This window comes from Dreissena polymorpha, chromosome 16 (genome assembly GCF_020536995.1).
Source record: "Dreissena polymorpha isolate Duluth1 chromosome 16, UMN_Dpol_1.0, whole genome shotgun sequence".
Lineage (NCBI taxonomy): Eukaryota > Metazoa > Mollusca > Bivalvia > Myida > Dreissenidae > Dreissena > Dreissena polymorpha.
Window position 1 is genome coordinate 1,915,744 of NC_068370.1, and position 21,601 is coordinate 1,937,344.

Genomic DNA, 21,601 nt, shown 5'->3' on the forward strand with positions numbered 1-21,601 from the left:
CGAACCAATCGTGTGCTTGTTCCTCAATGGCAATCGTCCAATAAATAATAGCACTTACTTGTTTTGTCATCATTTTGTAATAAAACATGCGAGTAGCGGTCGGTGTTGACACTTGCTATGTACACACAAAACGGTGACGTCATTCGTTACTTGAAAATTTTTGTGATGACGTCATTGAACGGGGAAGTCCCTGAATGAAGAGTAATGTTTTACACGAAGAATGCTGATGCTTTATTCGAAATATAGTAACAATAAAAAGAGAGAAGAATTTTAAAATATTTAAAAGCCGTAAATTTGATCATTTTTTTCTATTTTATCATTATGATCAATCAGGAGACGCTGGTTATTTACTTCGAAAATTTCCAGTTTCGGTTTCGGATATTCCGGATATCAGGTTCGGTGCGCGCAGATACCAAACTTTTCAAAACAACAAATCTATAGTCCAATACATAATGTAATGCGAGATCTACGGCGGCTCAGCGAGCTCGCTATCAAGATAAGCCGATCTTTCGAATACTGGTTTTAATTCCTTATATAAAATCATTGAACTAGATGATGTGATACTTATATTCCAGTTAGTGATATACTGGTCTCGTAATCTGTTTTAAGTAACGGGATAAATTAATTAGAGTTCCCAGAGTCGGGGCAAACATCGTTAAAACCGGTTTGGAAATGTATCACTTCTGTCGGACACTGATTGAGAAAAATGCTCTAGGCCACGATGTCGCACAGGTTATTTGACGCGTTTATGACAATACACAGGGTCGAGTGTGTACACAGTTATCTCGATACCGATTTTTCCTGCTTGATGTCCCGATTTGCACGCGTTTTGCACTCTCCGGAAAACTTGTAGAGGCAAACTTTTGTTTATGTCGTCGGATAAAATAATCGCCATTTTTTCTTGTCGAATTTAAGAAATGTTAATGCAGCATCAACATACTAACACAATATCGCGTAAAGAGAAAAATAATGCATTTAATGTCATTCGTACTTTCGTTTGACAACGTTTGATAATTTCCTTCAAAGATATCTATTCATACGACACACGAACACTAAACCCGATCTTAATAAAAAAGACAATTCCGCTCGATAAAATTAGTATATATTTTTTATAAACAACTGGTAACAAGATGACCTGTTAATTCTTTTCAGCTCAATTGTCTTTGATATTTGTAAATTGTTTCGTGGTGTTATTAAACAAATTAGCAGAAAACGTTAATCAATCCACACTTATATTATGTCACTATTATCTATTGTGCTGTAACATTGTATTATGTTTATGCAATACAATTTTGGACTTCGACATGGTTTGATAACACAGTTTGTTGACGGGATTTAGTAATCATCTCTTTACCAAAGCAATTAGCGGATTAGACGAATTAGTTCAACAATGTGATCGATCGCATTTAATCGGGTGCCGTTTGTACGGGTATACAATTAAATCGGGTGCCGTTTGTCCGGGTATACAATTAAATCGGGTGCCGATTGTCCGGGTCGACAAATTTACAGGGTGCCGACTGTCCGCGTATGCAAAAAAACACTGGGTGCCGATTAGTTTAAACCTATTTATTTTAGCTCGATTGCATAGAAAGTAATTCCTACTTATTTGAAATGCTCTCGAGTCCGTTTCCTGGGCCTAGAACCAGTACTTGGTGTCTGTATGGGAGATTGAAAGAATGCTCCCACAGCGGGGATCGAACCCGTGACCTCCCGGTCGCTAGGCGGACACCATATCCATTACACCACGGCGACCTTGTGGGTGCCGATTGTCCAGGTGCCGTTTGTCCGGATACCTATTTTTGTGAGTATGTATGGTATTTGTACTTGTATTGTTATTTCACTTTCAAATACGCTGTTTTAATCTTAAAGAATGTCTGTATGCTAACATTGGAAATATATTGACGTCGTGGTTGCACAGGGGTGCATAAGCAATCGTTATATGAAGACGTATAATCATTAGAAATCTGTTGAATAAACGCTGAACGGGTTATGCCACCTCAAACACAAACATCATGTAAGTCAATGTATGCGACCTAATATTGACAAACTAATATCCAGAAACCTAATGAGATTTCATAGAATGTAAGTTTATAAAAAAAGCTTTTGTAATCACGATTGAAATTAATTAAAGCGAACAAATTATGGCAACGGTGATTGATATAAAGATAATAACAGGTGACCGATTTGTGTGGTATTTATCAGACGAGGCTGGATTAAAAGAACTGCGCAGGCTGATTCGGAGCTACGTTGACCGCATAGAAGACCCATTTTTCATTATAATAAGTCTAAAGATGGTTAGTGATAAATCAGCTGTGAATTCATAGACGCCTATGTGGGTATTAATTAAATGTGCGTTAAGAAAAAGTTAATTGTAGAGCCAGAAATTTATTAAATCAGCCGTAAATAAATAGACGCCTTCGTGGATAATAATTAAATAATTAATAGTAAATAGTTAATAATCACTTACACGATTTCGATTATCGTCACATAGATTAGAAATCGAAAGAGGTCGTTATAATAACATACTACGAGATAATAGAAAATGTAAGTTTTGCAACGGACACGCTATAGAAAACGAGTATCACTTTCTACTTGTTTGTCCTTTATATAGAGAAATTAGAAAGAAACATTTAAAATCATATTTTCAAAGGTGGCCAACGTTCAATAAATTTGACTTTCTAATGCAGTCAGCAAATAAAAGAGACATAATAAGCCTTGCTAAATATATTTTCAATGCTAATGAAATGCGTAATAATATAGACAATCAGTTATAATTGTTAACTTCTTCAAGACATAGCCATGTTATTTTTTATTTTATTTTTTTCATTGAATATGTTTGTATAATTAAAATAATTCTACATTTTCCTCGTATTACAGTTGATGATATAATTATATTGATTACTGCTGTACGTACTACTGTTTTTTGTAAACTTCTCTTATTGAATATTGAATCAATGTTTGTTTAACACACACACTGCGTAACTTTCTGTTTTGTGGCAAAAAAGCATTGTATTATGCTTATATGCTAATAAAGGTTGTTGTTGTTGTAATACCGGTAATTAGTTAACTAAGAAAAAGTTAATAGTACATCCAGAAATTTATTTAAAATGTGTCATCTTATATCTATACGAAATATGAACTTGTACATATTGATCTCATCAAGGAAAACACATTTACATATTAGCGAATGCATACAAAATGGAACAGAAAAGATCATATACGAACGTATAAATCTCACATACTGAAAGCAACACATAAATCCATTAATCAGACATTAGTTAGAGACGAAGTATACCATACTACAGCAGAAAGATGGCCCCAACTGTGCTTCATGAATCTTCGAAAGGTGATGATCTTCGGACTCCGTATAGAAGCAACTCAAGGTTCTTTCAAAACCCCGTTGGAGAGATGACAAGACGGCACGCGGTCGAAAACGTTGCTTTTTAAAATAGATTGGGCGCCGGAAACAAAGTCACCTCACACTAGATTGTTCGTTATTGATGCCGACAAATGGCAAGGTAATTAACAATACGGACGTGTGCTACATGTATTAAACTTATAATGCTAGTTTGTTTTCAATGCGTTTCAGTAACGAAGAGTTAGTAAGTTATGATTGCTATATGTGATATTTACGCTTTTGAAACAAAAATTCCACCGGTGATCCGAATTACAATCTTAATATAGAAAATTGTTATTTATCCATTAACCTGTTTTAGACAACGTGCTGGAGAATGGCTTATTGTCTATTCATTACTGAACACAATGTTTATTGCTTTTACAGGAAATAATAAGAACAGATACGATATCGGATATTTTTCTGTGGCTTTTCATGACATATCAGCACGACACCGAAGAATTCTCCAGAGAAAATACCCATATGCTATGTCATTAGTATTAATTGAAAAACAAAAACAATCATGAATTAATGTAAGACTTAATATTATGGTTTAGATGCCTCGCGTTGTCACGTATACAGCGGTTTTGTATGTGTGAAAAAGGCTTACAAGCGAAGCGACGTGGAGACAGCTTTTGGACGAGCTGGCAGCGGTACGAGCAAAACTAATTCGATACCCTGCGGGGTGTTGGCGTAACCGGAAGTGGTTCATGGAAGAACAATTCACAATGATGCTGACGTGGACACAAAACCTCTACTACTATTTTTACTGCCGCTGAAGGAAATATAAGGCGTTCTCGTGGGGAAAACATTCGGCGACTGTAAAGAACGAACATCAGCCGACTACTGCCGCTGCTCCCTCATGGATAACTTGCTTGCTCTATATGAGTCGCGTTCTGAAAAAAACTGGACATAATATATGTGCGTAAAGTGTCGTCCCAGATTAGCCTATGCAGTCCGCACAGGCTTATCAGGGACGACACTTTCCGCTTTATGACATTGTTCGTTTAAATACAGTCTGTTCTTAGCAAAAATCCAATTTAGGCGGAAAGTGTAGTCCCTGATTAGCCTGTGCGCACTGCACAGGCTAATCTGAGACGACACTTTACGCACAAGCATAATGCCCAGTTTTCTCAGATCTTGCTCTATATTGTCAGCTGGGTCGCGAAGACTTCCCGTTCTAGACAGCATGTGGCATTTTATTGTTTTAACTTGGTGCTAAATGATATCATTTAACCGGTAACAGTAAATGCATGACGGTTTTGTGCATTTGTTTGTACCAGAAAAAAAGATAGCATGAATGAACTTATATTTAAATTGTAAACGAAATATTTTCCAGTACTTAAATGTGTGAACAAAATCATAAATGAATATCAGCACAATAAAGGACATCGCCAAACATTTACACAATAACTTCGTCGGTATTAACTGCAATATCATTTAAAGTTTAAATTTATGATTACCGATATAACAAACATAAAATATATCCTTAGTTAGTTCGGAAACAAATCAGTATGACAAGAAGTCACAATTACCGGTACAGCTCTATGATTCTCACTTCAGCGTCACATAGGCACACGAAAATTGTAAATCATTATAGAATACAGTTGGAAAAGTCGGACGTTTTATACATATATCGAATAGGAAACAAATGTTCCTGACGGAAAATGCAAAAATAGTAATAATAAAATATTGTCAATAATGTTGGTTTTCTCACGGCAATTAATGAGATGTAATACATTCGAAAACTTATCATTCGATTGGCGATTATATGAAATAGTTTAAGTTGGAAAATATATAGCTGTAATAAAATGATTTTATTAATATTATGAATTTATAATAAATACATAAAAATATATGCGTTTTATGAAAATAGTCTTCATATATGAAAACCCGAATCTTGTACGTCCATTAAAACATGTTTCGTTATAAACGCCATACGTACCCAGTAAATAGCTGACCAAACATATATACGAAGTGAATCATCGACTTCAAGGGAAACCCCCTCATTATATCACGAGGTTTATATCGATGACAAAATACCAATTGCTGAACAATCTGACACAGGACAAGAGCCGCTAGCCACAGCACATACAACGCTGCACATTTCATTTCAAAGACTGCGGACTGCACAGGCTAATCTGGGACGACACTTTACGCACATGCATTATGCCCAGTTTTCTCAGAACGCGACTCATATGGATCAATGTCTGGGTAATACACATCCATTAGCCATTAGGACTGGTTGACATTATCATCCGCTCGAGTTCTCTTTCGCTCCAGTGCAGCATTTGATATATACTTTTTTAGTTGTAAGTCAAATGTGTTTTGAATGAATATGAAGTCAGGAATGAATCAAAAACAGTATTTGAAATTATAAGGAAACAAAATGTCATAAAGCCATTGAAATAATACTGTATTCCAACTTACACATACACGAAACAAGTGAAAAAACAAAACAATTTCTTTGTAACCTAATCACTTAAACTATGATTAAACTATAAACATTTAAATAATAAATATGGTACAATAGTGTAATCCTATACTTGTTATCTGGAAATCGGTGATACAAACAAATTGACCCAAATCCGCTGAGTTATGTATTGTGATTCAAATAAACGTGACCTCAAATCTGTTGTCATATTTTGAATATTCAAAAACCGCAAGTGCATATAACAGTAAAAGATTGTTTTCATCGAGTTACTAGTTGAATTCATAATAAGTTGTATTGAATGTTCAATTTTATTAATTAAGGTGTTATACCGTTATTATTGCAGGAAAAATTGAAACATCAATTTATGTGCATAATTTTTTAGGTTTATCTTTTAAACCGTAGTGCTAAGGTTACTAAATGTCAATAAAGAAAATAACATATACAAGCCAAAGGCATATACTAATAACTTAATGTCCTGATTTTCAGATGCAACGATGTTTGAAAACAATTAGTCTTTTTGATAAGAAATTCGTTTAAATATAATTTGACATTTAATTTGTTATTTAATTTATCCTGTCAATTAATAAGTTAGGGCCATTGAACGCTCTAACTGCAATGGACATGATTCAAAATGAAACAGCAATCACCGATGAAATTATTTTCTTGCTGTTTTCACGCTAAATATTATATGTAGTACAGCCATATATTATATCTATTACAACCACGAATAAATCAAACAAGTTTGCAAAATTATCTTATCCACCGGTTGGCAAGCAATTCATCTTCTTGTGAGTTTAAATTTTAACAATTTTATCAAACTACATGTGATGTCACTTGAAGTGACTTATTAACATATTCTTACTGGTGATACTGCAAACACAGTATTTTCATCAATTAAAATATCACTTTCGAAGAAAGATGGCAATATATCGTCAAAACTGGGGTAACTACTACATTATTGTTGTATAACTGTACTTAATAACTTTTTAATTGTAAAAAATAAATAAGATTTGTTATAACTAGAACAAATTCTCGTTTATGAATAAAAGGCAACAAAACAGTGAAGCATTCGTTCCAGACATATAAAACCTATGGCGACATGGGCATAATATAACCATTGAAAACCTCAGCACACGGGCATGTCAACAATGCCCTGTCGGAAACACGTGGATGCTAGCCAGTGTTTCAGTTCGGCCTCGCGAGATTTCTTCTCCGAACTCGGGCATATAAACGAAGGCAATACGGGTTCAGTCTGGATAAGTGAATGTTTTAAACATTCTTCATTTTGTTTAATATCACCATTTTGAATTATCTGGGAATGATTCGTTACTACGTTTTCTTTAACCATGTCTGGACCTTCTTTAGCATTTAAATCTTGCAGTGATTTTTCAAACGCATTTTTCATTTCCTGCTTTGAGTCGGCCGCAAGAGCAGTTTGTTTATTAATATCAGCGGCATTCTTCGAAGATGTCTTTAAATTGGCAGCTGCTTTAGGGTCCGCTTTGACAACATTTGCAGCTGCCTTTGGGTCCGCTTTGACAACATTTGCAGTCTGGGTTTTTTGTTGACCCTGTGCGCTGACATTCTTGACAGTTTCGTTATTTTCAGTTTGTAACACATCGTCCTGAATCTCCAACTCGTCTCGTTCTGATTGGTCACTGGATACCGTGGCGTCATCGACCCAGCAGTGCGGACCTTTCAGGATCAATTTCACTTTAACTGGTTCCGGTTCCGGTTCTGGTTCAACTTGTTTGCCTCGTCTGTAAATGACATAATAATTATCATCATGGCATAATTAGTATATAATTATACAATTAATTAAAATACATGTATAACAAAACGTACAGATGTATAGTATTGTACTAAAATACGTGTAATGAAGGAACAAGACAGTCGATACACAAAAACAAATATTTATGAAATAAAGTTCGAACATACTATGATAGATGAACAAGAAGTATCATACAATACACATGGTAAATTAACAGGAAATAACAGGATTAGCACTGTACGTAGCATTTAAATCGTTCGAATGTAAAGGTTAATGTGGACAATCGAACATTAACCAATGCTTTGTCCGCAGCAAATAATAAAGCACAATTGGTATGTTACATGCGTCGAAACTTAAAAAAAAGTTATTTGTAGTCCAAAAACAATCTTTTAAATTATTTTTTTTACAAATTAGTAGCTTATTCTTATAAACAAATATGTCCAACTAAAAAACACCAGTGTGTATAGAGTTCCAGTTAATTCATAGCTCTCTAAACTTTAAAAGGCCATACTAAGTCTTTAATGCATGTGCGTAAATTGTCGTCCCAGATCAGCCTGTGCAGTCCGCACGAGCTTATTAGGGACGAACTTTCCGCTTAGCTGATTTTCTTGAAATTAAAAATACAATAAAGGCGGAAAGTGTCGTTCAAAGAAAGTCTCTTGTTAGCAAAAATCAAGTTTAGGTGGAATGTGTCGTCCCTGATTAGCCTGTGCGAACTGCACAGGCTATTCTGGTACGATACTTTACGCACATGCATTAAACTCCCTTTTCTCAGGGCGCGGCTCATTTAAACAAATAAGATTTCTCTGCGTACAAATAAACATCAATTGTTCAAAGTTGTATTCTGGATTTAAAATTAGTGTGTATATATGGCAAACCAATACACAAATGTAATTTTAAAAAGTTTATACACAACCATTTAAATGATAACTTTAACAGATTGTCACAAAGTTCTAAGCGTTTTTTTTTTCTAGGTGTAGTTTTATGCGAAAAAATTGCAAGCAGGCGAGAACTGTATTTAAAGACGAAACTATACTATATAGGGCGGCTAAAATGAACTAAGTTAGTATTTTTAAAACTGAGTAAAATCGATCTGGTTCCTCTCTCTGAATATGCAAACATCATGCACATTGTTGAAGCGACTACTTGAAATAGAGTCAACAATTGATTTGGATATCGAATTCAGATAGCTGAGTTCGAGTGGAAATAAATATCTAACTGAAATGTCTTCTGGGCATATGAAAAAAACGCAATTGAATAATGAAAGAAATAATCCTCGTTCTGGGAAAACCGGGTTTAATGCATCTACGTTAAGTGTCGTCCCTGATAAGCCTTTGCGGACTTTATGGGCTAACCTTGGACGACACTTTATACACACGCGTTAGACCCCGTTTTCCCACAGCAACAAATAACTTCAATTCGGTTACGGATATTCAAACTTTGCAACGACTTTAAAACACAATATTGAGTTGCTTAGGTGAGTTAGTTCAGTTTAAAGCGTCTTTGCATAAAATAATAAATACATAAATACATTCTAAATCGCCGTAAAATCGTAACACAATGCCCAGTGGTTAAATATAGATCAGATGTGTAAGCGTAGACGTCTTCGTAAAAAATAATATAGTAGAATATATGTAAGATATTTGAATAACGCTACAGAAACCCAAAAATAATTTTAAGGAGGAAATTCGTGTAATATCCGCTAGTTTTTTTAACCCATTTATGCATAGCGTCTAGAAAAAAGGCCTCGGCAAACAGCGTAGACCCAGATGAGACGCCGCATCATGCGGAATTTCTGTAAAAAATATTCTAAATATAAAAATTAATATATAGACATCCCTAATTTTGGTAATAAATTGAGCCAATTGTGAAGGATGGAGAGTCCACTAGGCATAAATGGGTTAAAATAACTATTGTACGTAAAAGGAAGACCATTAGTAACAACGGAACGTCACAGCTTCTATAAAATACCACACTAAGGTCGTCCTGGTGTATTATGTGACAGAGTTCCCAGTTAGCGGGATCACATTATAAATACCAAAAAAATATAACTGAGGGGTAAAATGTGAGTGAATGAGAAATTTATAAATATTCTAAAAAGGAAGAAACCACTCGTGAAAGTCTGATTAAATAGTTCATAAAAGGCCACTATAATTGAGCCGCGTTCCCGGAGAACTAGGCTTAAAGCATATACGTAAAGTGTCGTCCCAGATTAGCCTGTGCAGTCCGCACAAGCTTATCAGGGACGACACTTTCCACTTAGCTGGACTTTCGCTAACAGGATACTTACTTTAAATTAAAAATCAAATAAAGGCGGAAAGTGTCGTCGTTGATTAGCCCGTGTGGATTGCACCATCTTGCTAATATAGAACGACACTTTATCCGCACATTCATTATGTCCAGTTTTTCGAGAGAGCGGCGAACTTATAACCATAAATATAATAGGCTATTCAAAGAGCTGTTAGTGTATGATATATTAATAATCGTAACACTAGGAAAACAAAACGTGAGTGTCTGATTACAAAGTTTACTCTTACTCCTCTACTTTCTCCTCCTGCTTAAATCTGCAAAATGGTAAAATATTCAATCTATTAAAATCAGCAAACTATAAGAAAACAATGTTTTTACTGTATTTTAACCACTTTTAAAACAAATCTGTTCAGTAAATCAAAATGTTCAACGGCAAACGTTATGCATCCGTTCGTGGGAGTCAGTGAGCCATCGTTGCCCAAAACTGGTTGCATGCATGCAGTAGACCTTTTTAATGGTCTACTTTACAATAAATATTGGTCGAAAGTGATCGTAGACAGATTCGCTCATGTAAAAAATCACACACAATAATAACATGCAGACATGACAGCATGTTCATTTTCATATGAAATGCGGTACATGCACAATATAGGTGCAAGAAATACAAATAGGACCGTGCCCTGTGAAAAGGGGGTTTGATGCATGTGAGTTAAGTTTCGTCCCAGATTAGCCTGTGCTGTACGCACAGGCTAATCAGGGACGACACTTTCTGTCTAAACTAGATTTTTGCTAAGAAGAGACTTTCTATAGCGAAAAATACCTTACAAGCGGAAAGTGTCGTCCCTGATTAGCCTGTGTGGACTTCGCACGCTAATCTTTGACGACACTATACGCACATACATTAAACCCCTTTTTCACAGAGCACGGTCTTATTCAACTAAGAAGGACTTACCTGACAATATTACAAATTCAAACCATCAACAGCACTTTACATCAGGGAGCAAAGCAACACTTCTTATTACGTAGACTTGTATCAAAAACAATTTGGTTTTTCAGTAACAATCATTTGAACTAAGGAAAATAACAATGCGTTACAATTGCAAAACGCATGAATAATTTGGAGTGTATCTGATGTTTTCGTTATATATCTTGGCAATACATTTATCTTTTATGTAAAGTATACATGCCGTGTAAAACAGTGCGGTCGCTATCTCGAGTCTATATTGGGTACACTTTGATATTCTGTTCTTCTTATTATTCTGGCGCTCATCAACATTATGTTGCCCTTATTGTATACCTTGTATACTTGGGTGTAAATAAAAAGTTGTTCTGTTCTGTTCTGTTAACAAGTCCCTTTAATATAACAAATTAAGTTTACATAACCAAACCTTTCTATATTTATCAGTTAATTACACAAATTGGAACATTGTGCTTGACAAAACTGTCAATTATATGATAAATATCTGGCAAATATTTAATAATTATTTTAATGGACACCAGGTGATCACGCATTTGTATAAGTTCCGTCGGTGAGTAATTCATAAAATTGTATTGAAAGTACGAGTAATTAAAGTAACATTACTATTCAAAATCAACGAAACTTTCGTACAATTGTTCGTAAAATAAACTTAACCAATTAAAAATCAGTTTTCCTTATGACAATTGCCGAAATTTCAACGTCAGATGTGGTCTGGTAAAATAGATGTTTGTAGATAAAAAATGCTAGTTTTAATTAATGTTTGCATATCTATTCATACGACACATGAACACTTAAACTGTGTTCGTGTGTCGTATGAATAAATATATTCGCGGGAATTAATTGTGGTCACAAATAAATAAAAACGAGCATTTTGTATCTTCAAAAATCTATGTAATCATATCACATCTAGCGTTCGAATGTTGGCTATTGCTATAAGGAACACTGATTGTTAAGGTGTTAACTTTATTTTACGAGATACTTAAAGAATTTATCGTTGATTTTGAGCGTTATACAGACTTTAAGTGAAAATTGAGTCGTTATTAAATTTAAGTTCAAATCTATCGGAGCTGAATAGAGTCTTAAGTAATGCTATGTCACGATTTTTGTATGTCAAACATTGAGTATATTGATGTAATGAGTTAATAATTTATCTTTATCAATAATCTTGAAGGCTTGGGAAATCGTATCAACCAATGTTTGCGCGGTTATTATTTTATTGGCTATAGTATATCAATGATTGAGATCTTATATACTGCCGCAAGATTTTCATACACGATAAAATCTAGTACAAATAAGCGTATTGTAATTTTGTTATGCCAAGACATTTGGAAATACATGTTTTTGTTTTGTATATTTATATTGCTTGACTTTTTACGTATTATGTTGTATTTTTTGCACAGAAAATGACTACGTGCGCACAGAAGCATGTGTTACTTAATAAGCAATTCGCACTTGACTTAAAAGAAGTTTTTTTTCACAAACAAAGTTAAAGTAATTGCAAGGAATGACATGTTTTCACTTATGGCGAAACTATGTTAATTACGCCACTTTTTATTCCATTGAACCAATTTTAGTATATATCTAATGCTTTTAATATTTGGCTTGAAGAATCAAACATATTGAGGCTAAGTGCGTAGAAACGCGCACGTGACTTGGTGGCCATTGATTGATCCGTTTTGTCGGTCCGCTTACGCTGCTAAACCGATAACTAAGTAGATGTGAGTCTCGTTCTGGTAAAACTGGGACTAATGCATGTGCGTAATGTGCCGTCCCAAATTAGTCTGTGAAGTCCACACAGGCCAATCAGGGACGAAACTCTCCTCTTTTATGGACTTTTTTTCTTAAAGAAATTCTATTCTAAACGCCAAACCAGTTTTAGAAAGTCGTCCGCACAGGCTAATCTGGATCGACACTTTACGCACATGTTTTCCCAGAATGAGGCTCATGTGTACCGATGCCTGATCGCGCAATGGCGCTGTTTGGTCAGGGGCTACCCTGTCCGCTACAATGACACTCATGGTTTCATAGCCTCCATAGCGGGCATGTTAACTATTGACCAGACTTCGCACATTTATTTATTTTTCTAATAAACTTATGAAGTTAACGTTCATTTTTATAAAACAATCTTTAAAAAAGCTGATTTTCTGGTTGAGTTGTAAGTTATTTTCACGCGATTTATCCTTCAATTTACGAAACACAATTACAAAAGAAGTGATGCGCATATAAATAGTCTACACCCTTTTCTTTTCGTTTTTTTTTATATCTTGTTTATTTATTTTGCAGATTTCTGTTGAACTGCATAGAAACCCATGCGAAAGACAAAAAATCTTACCGGACACGAAGTCCGACAGTTTCGGGAATATTCTCAGCAAATTGTATCGGATTTGTCCGAGGTCCGACGTCTTTCGCATGTTGCTGCACAGGCTTATCGGGGATGGCACTTAACGTACGTGCATTAAGCCAAGATTTTTTTTCTAAGAACAAAGTTAAAATCTGTACAAATGTCTCAGGCAATAAATAACCCCATATGAATGATGTTTTTATTAATGCGTTGTTATTTAATAATAACCGTACACATGTGAATATTTAATGTACCAACGTAATTGAAATATTTTATTATTTAGTTTTACATTTTGACAGTCGTGATAAACTGAATGCCGATAAAGATCTTTAGAATTTAATGCAAATGCATGTTTCAGATCACCCCGATTTACAGACCCTGTCACGTTTCAATACAGCACGTCCTCTTTAATAAAAGATTCTTACAAATATATCATGTCTTTGAAAGATAATTTCTTTTGAACCTGTATACCGCAAGCAACAGTCAATAAATGCCTTGATAGCTATCCCGGATTGTAAATATAATATCTCCATAGACAGGTCGCTTGTAAGGGAGATAACGAAATATATGTATAAGCTTAATGAAGATGTTCCATAATCAAGTCTCCTCCATTCAGTATACATAAATGCTGCTCCGACTGTTGTTGATTATATATTTTGTATACGAATATTATATTTATTAATCCAAATAAAATGTGATTTTATTTTGTATACGAATATTATATTTATTAATCCAAATAAAATGTGATTTTATTTCATTAACCGAATGGTCAAACAAACTTGCTGGCAGACCAAAGAAGGGTACAACAGCCTAGTTGTCAGCCCAAACAAAAAATTACGACCGCCTAGTCAAACCGACACAAAGGTTACGAACGACTAGTTGCTAGCCTTAACTAAAGGTTATGACCGACTGGTTGCTAGCCGAAACTAAAGGTTACGATCGACTAGTTGCTAGCCCAAACTAAAGGTTACGATCGTCAAGTTAATAGCCAAAACTTAGGGCTACGACCGACTAGTTGCTAGCCCAAACCAAATGTTATGACCGACTAGTTTCGATCCGAAACCAAAGGTTAAGACCGACTAATTGATAGCCCAAACAAAAGGTTACGACTGACTAGTTGCTAGCACAAACTAAAAGTTACGACCGACTAGCTGCTAGCTTCAACTAAAGGCTACGACAACCTAGTCAGACCAAAACAGAGGTTACAACCGACTAGTTTTCAGACCAAACCCGATGTTTTGACGGACTAATTGTCAGACCCAATCAGAGGTTACAACCGACTAGTTGTCAGACAAAACCAAAGGTTATAAACGACTAGTTTCAATCCAAACCGAAGGATTAAGCCCAAGTCTCACTATTGCCGGAAGATACCCGGTTCATCCCGTTTTGCTAAGGCCGGTCGACCGGCGAGAACCGGGATGATTCGTATTTTTTTTAACTCGGTCACACTATTTCCAGGTGCCGCCCCGGTTAAAGCCGGTCAACAGCCCGAAAGAGTCCCGGTCAACCCGGGCTGGCTACGGTTGATCCCGGTGAAGCCCCGCCAGAGCCCCGGTTGTCGCCGGTTATGCCCCGGTTGATCCCGGGGAAAGCCGGCAGCGTCCCGGCAGAGCCCCGGTATACCGTAACGCCGCCGGCACTCACCGGGGCTATACTGGCATCAGACCCCGGCAGAGCTATGGCAACGCCCCGGTTTAATCCCGGTCGTCGCCGGTAATGCCCCGGCGGAGTCCCGGCGAATGCCGGTGGCGTCCCGGCAGAGCGCCGGTTTACTTATGTACCGTAGCTATACCGGGGTCTGTATGGGCCCCGGTGGAGCTACGATGCCGTCCCAGTTGTTCCCGTTGCCGTCCCGGTTGTTCCCGGTGCCACGCCGGTCGTTGTCGGTCCTTCCCGGTGACTCTCGGTTCATCCCGGAGGTATTAAACATTTTAATACTTTCCCGGTGGAGCCCTGGTTGTCCCCGGTTTATCCCGGTGGAGCCCCGGTTCATCCCGGTAGATGCAGGATCACGCACCGGGGCTCCGCCGGCATCATAGTGAGACTGGGCCTTAACAACCGTCTAGTTGTAAGACCGAACCAGAGGTTACAACCGACTTGTTTTAGACCAGACCAAAAGGTAACAGACGACTAGTTGTCACACCAAACCAGAGGGTACAACCGACTAGTTTTCTTACCAAACCAGTGATTTCAACCGAAACAAAGGTTACGACCGACTATATGAGAGACCAAACCAAAGACTACAGCCGACTAGTTGCCAAACCAAATAATCGGTAATCAACGATTAGATACCAGACTAAACCAAAGATACTAGTAACAAGCTAATAGATGCATGAACACACCAAAGGTTAACAACCGACTAACTGCCAGACCGTTCTGTCAACTTGTTAGCCGAAAAACACAGTAATCCAGGTAGACAAAAATGAAATCAATACACTTACTGACCAATCGACCAAACAAACTGCTATCATGTTCTCATCGATATAACCCATGATCTTACAAACGAAGAACTTATGTGAGATTACTTCACACACAACGTTTAATCGCTGTAAGAACACTTCAATGGCACCAATAAACTGCTTGAATGCATTCATTATAACAATGTTTAACTACTGAGTTTAAATATTGTCCTTTTAAATGGTATTGCGTTGTTTAAAAACATCGATTATTGTACAAACATGCAGAATTTCGATGAACATACATGTATAATGTTTTCAAATAATAACACCAGTTTGGTACTGATAACTCTTACAACCAGTGTTTGAATGTTTTTAACCCTTTGCATGCTGGAAATTTGTCGTCTGCTAAAATGTCGTCTGCTAAATGTCTAAAATTAGCATTTTCTTCGATGTTTTTTCCCCAAGAATACTATCCGAATAGCAAACAGTTTGAATCCTGATGAGACGCCACGTTCTGTGGCGACTCATCTGGATCCAAACTGTTTGAAAAGGCCTTTAAAATTCGGTTCACTGGAAGGGTTAATACATACATGACTCACAATACCTCGATATCCGTTAAACCTTTAAAATCACAATAAAACTATGCGTACCTCACTGATAACTTGCCAGGCGGAGGGTCTGGCTTCTTCACTTCCGGTGGAGGCGGCGGGGGTGCTTCCGTTAACTCCTCGCTTTCGGACTCCGATGTCGTCTCGTCAAGAGAAACCAGTCTCAACTGACAGGGTGTATTAGCTGGAAGGAGACCTCTCCTTTGAACGAGAGAACCCGGGCGCGATGAATGATCTAAAGGTTTGAAATCTGGACCAATGGAGAGACTTCTCTCGTCAAAGTCATCAAAAGGGTCCCTTGTTGTGTCGTCATCATTATCTGTGTACATAGAGAGCATGGACGTCAGGTTTGATCTCCCATTTAGGTCAGAGTAATATTTTTCGTTTATGTCATCTAGCGGTACAAATATGACTTCACTTCCAGCGACGAGAGAATTACTGTGTATCGAATCAGACCTAGAATTATTTACACCATTTACACTTTGAAGTCTAAAACTTCGATTTTTATCGTGTAGTGTTGATCGTATACTTAGACAGGAGCTAGATCGGTCGTGATAAAAGCGAGTTTCCGGTTCCGGGACAGTTCGTATACGAATGGCGTTCAGGGTACGCCGTCGGCAGCGGTTAAGGGCGCTCTCGCCCGCTGTTGGACCATTACACCAGACATCCGGTCGATGAGAAGCTTCTAATTTTGATCGAGAGTTTAACCTCATATTCCTTTCTTCATTAACCCTATGTCGACTTGTTAATTCTCTTTGAGTCGGTTTTGTTTTCATCTGGTTTGCGTTCTTGACGGAAAATTCGAACATTTGTTTGCTATAATCTCGTAGTGAACCACTGTCATTCCTCACGTTGTTGATTCTTTGTCTAGCGTCCCTTTTCTCAGCCCGAAACCCCAGGGCGGACCTCACTGCGTCCTCTCGCCCGTGGGGCATGGGAAAGTTGTCGAGGGTCCGGTTTTCGAACGTTGGGGCAAACTTTTTGTATTTAATGTTTCTGTTGCTCGTTTGCCTCCCTGAGAGCGCTATCTTCCTTAAATCCTTGGTAGTGACGAAATAATCCTTAGAGTTCATCCTTGACAAATGAAGACTCTGCAAATGCTCCGCTTCAAAGTCGCTAACAGTTCCTTTCATAGTAAATGTTCCACTGTCGTTTAACCAAATCGACCTACAACTTCGTTATGAGGCTTTATAATGAATTTGAATAGCGTATTAAAAGTTTAATTTCCATTCCAGCGCCGCTCTGTAAACTAACGACACACATTAATTTAACCGGCAGAGAACGTAGTGCGCTAATATGTAATTTGGTTTAAATCTAAAATCTGTATCGAGCTGAAATGTTTAATATCGACTGCGTATGGTAGCTACCCTAACAAACCTTCTGTTATTCGCGAGTACTTCGGAAGAATCGACAATGGTCAACTATTGAACCTTAATGTGTTTATCACAATGTATTGAGCATTTACGAATTTTGAGGAACAAACAAGCCAACGTTACAAGCACTTGATCATGTTTACATCATTCGTCTAATGTTTCATATTGTATTACATTTTGTAACAATATATTACCGAACAAAAGATATTTATCTATTTTCTGTTTTCTTATACTTCAGCAAAACATGAACATATTTAATAATCATGATAAAACGTTGGGTCCGTTTACAAAGAATTCGCGTATTGATGATTTTCAACGGATAGATTGTGTGAGCGTGCCTTCCTTGAGATAAAGACACATAATTGAATGAAGGTTAAAACATGACTTTATTTGATATCGTTTGTTAGTAAACACCGTTAGTTACGTAATGATTTGGAATCACTAGGGTGAAAACCATTAGTTATTTATTACCCAACTTATCAATTTATTCTAAAAAATGCACCGACTGGTATAAAACAAATGTGCCAATATACTTATAATTGAATCGCATAATACGTGAATGTGTTACTTGTTTAACCCATTTATGCCTAGTGGACTCTCCCACCCTTCTAAATTGGATCAATTTATTTCCAAAAAAGGGATGTCTAGTATTTTTATTTCTATATTTAGAATATTTCTTTCAGAATTTCTTTAAGCGAACAGCGCAGACCCAGATGAGACGCCGCATCATGCGGCGTCTCATCTGGGTCCTCGCTGTTTGCCAATTCCTTTTTCTAGACGCTAGGCATAAATGGGTTAAAGATTTTAGCCGTGCAATTCACGCTGACACAATATTGGTTTTAGTTCGTGTGTTGTGAACGATGTAATCTGTGCGAGTCTGAAATAACTATAATTATGTATGTTTTATTAAATTATATTGCATTTGTCACATGTATTTTCAAACATTAAAGGTTTTGGTTAAACAAGTGTTTGGTTTCGATTGTCTTCAGTTTTCATAAGGATTTAATGATATGGTCGTTATATTTTTTTTTACTTTTTCAGGTAATAATCTTCATATTAAACTATCAATAATAATAACAAACATGTCCCTTTAAATTTTGATGATTTCATATACGTTTTGTTGTACAAATACAGCCTACTATGGATTCTTTGGTCATTTAATGACAATTAACATTTATACCGACAATGACTTGTATAAATAATAGCAAATACGGTCAATGCATTCTGGCCTGAAACACACGTCGGATTTCCTGTCATCTCCACAGTGGCGCTAATGGTATCGGTAACCTGTAGTGATCTTACCAAAACTTGTAATTAACCGAACAGCGCGTTTGCTAGAGACAGTTCCGTTTTTCTTTGATTTGCCTCTGTGCTGGTGTTTTTCAGCGTAGATGTTTAACACAGGATAAAAACTTTAATGACCTGTTTCAACAGCCAATAAAATGTTGAAGAAATTTCCGGTCAGTAAGCCGGAATGAAAAACTGAAATGTTTGCATTGGTTTAAAAACACCAACCTGAAAAAATAGTAAACGTTTTACCTTACTTAAAAAGTGTTAAATCATGACATGAAAAACTTGTTGACTATCTTTGTTATGAAGTATAGCGTTCATGAAGTACGCCGTTTCGGAAAATTCCAATACTTGTAGACATGTTAATACGACACATTGACACATTTTTTTGCAATCGTGATACTTCGACTATCTCCAGAATTCTCAGAATTATAAATAAATCGTCTCCTGATCCAGAGTTTTTTTTGTTTCAGCAACTTGTACGAGTGTACGTGTCGGTATCGATCGAAATGTAAATATCACAGCCTAATTTGGTTGTATTGTTAGGGCGCATAAATTATGTTAATGTCTTCTTAAAAACGTATTATATGTAACATATTCATTTGCAAATTTATATAAAGTGCATTGATAAAACACATTTGTTTTGGTGTATTGTAATCGTATGAACTTAACATCGAGATATTGAGTGAGTATTATTATTTATTTTCATTTTTATCTGTTGACAACGTTTGGTATCGTATATGAAATATGTAAACTAAAAGTAATTTACAAAAATCGAACCAACTCATCCACAATATTATCTCTTAATCATGGCTTTATGCGTGCATTCCGTGTAAATGTATTAACGGACGTGATAATTTCTGTTCCAGGATTAATATTGATAATACAAAGCCCATTCTTCATTATATACCGGTAAGTTAGTATTTTCTTAGGAGCAACATTGACATGTTTTTTTTAAGAATGAATAAATTGTACTTTAAAAAAGTATATATATTATCAGTGTAACTAGAGGAATAAACAGTATGTTACCATCAGAAACAGCTGAGTAAAGATAACCTTTATCACGACAGACCAGCTCTATTGATCGTAACTTGTCCGTGCTCGACCTTGATAATACTCGGAAAGGAGATAATGTTACCATAGGGGTTGAATATAGATTAGCAAATATGAGTAATTAAACTGCTCAAAGCAAATATTATGTGTATTTCATACGCCAACTTGACAAATAATCGAAAATCAAAAAATCTATTCAGTTTGAACTATTAAGAAACATTTTTATATATTTCCTCGTATGACCAAGATTGGGTTTCTTAAATCAAACGGTTATATTATTTCGTTTTCACAGCGGAAAAACAGAAGACCTTCAAAGTCGGAATGTACGTAGCATGAACGAAATGTGTAAATGTATAAACAATACCAAAAAACAACAGATAAATAATTGAGGAACAGGTAACCTTGTCAGGATATAAATTATAGTCAGTCTTACAACAGCGACATCAAATGGACCAAAATCCTAACACAAAATTGACATATGTTAACAACACAAGTACTTTGTTCATTGTAACATTATAATTGTATTAAAGGGGCCTTTTACGTTTCGGTGAATTGGACAAATTTTGAAAAAAAATGTTTTAAATATATGCAACTTTTTGTTGTAGCTATAATATTTGTGAGGAAACAGTAATATTTACCATGCTCTTAATATCCATTAAATGCAAATCTTTTGACGATTTAAAAGCCTGAAAAATTATAAAGTGTTGCAATGCGAAACGATTTAATAATTTGGACTGGAGAGCTTTATAGTTTTCTTTATATTTTGTGACACTATGAAATTTGCTTATATATAGTATAAATTAATACTGATTGTTTGAGCGCTGAATGCCGAGTGGTCAAAGCGATAGTCATTAACCCCTATGTAAGTGGTTCAAGTCCAGTTGAGGGGCTTACTTTTTTTTATTCTTGTTTTTACAAGAGCTTTTAGTTAGATCCATGTTTACATTTAGCAAAATAAGCATTAAATGACAAACTTCATACATGCAAAATCTGTGACAAGGCCCTTTAAACACAATGCAATTCAGCACTAAGGTTACTTTTCTATCGCGCATTAAGATATAGATTAAGATAACACTTACATTTAAAAATGAATATGACATGCATGTGAAATTCAATAGTTTAGTTTCGACAACTTACATTTTAAAACTGTATATGACATGCATGTGAAATTCGATAGTTTCGTAAATGTTTAAAATATAAATGCATGGATGGTATATTAATTGGACAACACTTTCCGCCTAAAGTGTAATTTACTCTACGCAGAAATTCCGTATAGCGAAAAAAAAACACTATAAAAATACCATACACGTGGAAAGTGTCGTCTCTTATTTGCCTGTGAGGACTTCACAGGCAAATCTTGAATGTCACTACGGAAATGCTTTAAGCCCCGTTTTCCCAGAGTTAGGCCCATTTGCAGCATACCAACACATACCAACACATACCAACACATACCAACACATACCAACACATACCAACACATACCAACACACCCTTTTAATTGATATGTGATAATAAAGGATGATCAATATCCTGATAAAGGCCATTTTTGTAAAACTTAAAGTATAATTTGGAAGTCACGGTCTTCATTATCTACATGGAAAATATGTATTTTTTTATTTACATTTATAATTGACATATTTAATAACAACAACTGCCATAGATGAGATTCACATGGTCAATAATCTATACAGTACACATGCTTGACACAC

General features: G+C 36.1%; 2 protein-coding genes across 3 annotated transcripts in view; one reads left to right on the forward strand and one right to left on the reverse strand.

Annotated features, from left to right (window-relative positions):
• Window positions 1-5,786: 5,786 nt before the first annotated feature.
• Window positions 5,787-17,860, reverse strand: LOC127862654 (uncharacterized). 2 transcript variants are annotated; one of them, XM_052401856.1, is made up of 3 exons: window positions 16,219-17,860; window positions 10,137-10,163; window positions 5,787-7,588 (listed from the first exon to the last, which is right to left on the reverse strand). In XM_052401856.1, exons 1-3 carry the CDS (start codon window positions 17,307-17,309, stop codon window positions 6,955-6,957), a joined length of 1,752 nt encoding a protein of 583 aa, XP_052257816.1. In that variant the 5' UTR covers window positions 17,310-17,860; the 3' UTR covers window positions 5,787-6,954. The 2 variants fall into 2 exon arrangements, with proteins under 2 accessions (XP_052257816.1, XP_052257817.1); XM_052401857.1 differs by lacking the exon at window positions 10,137-10,163 and having other exon boundaries at window positions 5,790-7,588; window positions 16,219-17,859.
• A 962-nt stretch (window positions 17,861-18,822) lies between these two features.
• Window positions 18,823-21,601, forward strand: part of LOC127862718 (probable ATP-dependent RNA helicase DDX43) — a 38,500-nt gene continuing 35,721 nt past the window's right edge. The window contains exon 1 of the mRNA XM_052401978.1: window positions 18,823-18,831. Within this exon, the coding sequence (XP_052257938.1) occupies window positions 18,823-18,831 (9 nt within the window). The remainder of the gene's footprint in view (window positions 18,832-21,601) is intronic.

What these genes read in the sequence shown, in the direction of transcription:
- LOC127862654 (XM_052401856.1), bottom strand. Translation starts at nt 17,309, where the DNA reads ATGAAAGGAACTGTTAGCGACTTTGAAGCGGAGCATTTGCAGAGTCTT. An exon ending in CCTGGCAAGTTATCAGTGAG is followed by an intron (nt 10,164 to 16,218) that starts GTACGCATAGTT and finishes ACCATTTTGCAG; the next exon opens with ATTTAAGCAGGAGGAGAAAG. An exon ending in CAGGAGGAGAAAGTAGAGGA is followed by an intron (nt 7,589 to 10,136) that starts GTAAGAGTAAAC and finishes TGTCATTTACAG; the next exon opens with ACGAGGCAAACAAGTTGAAC.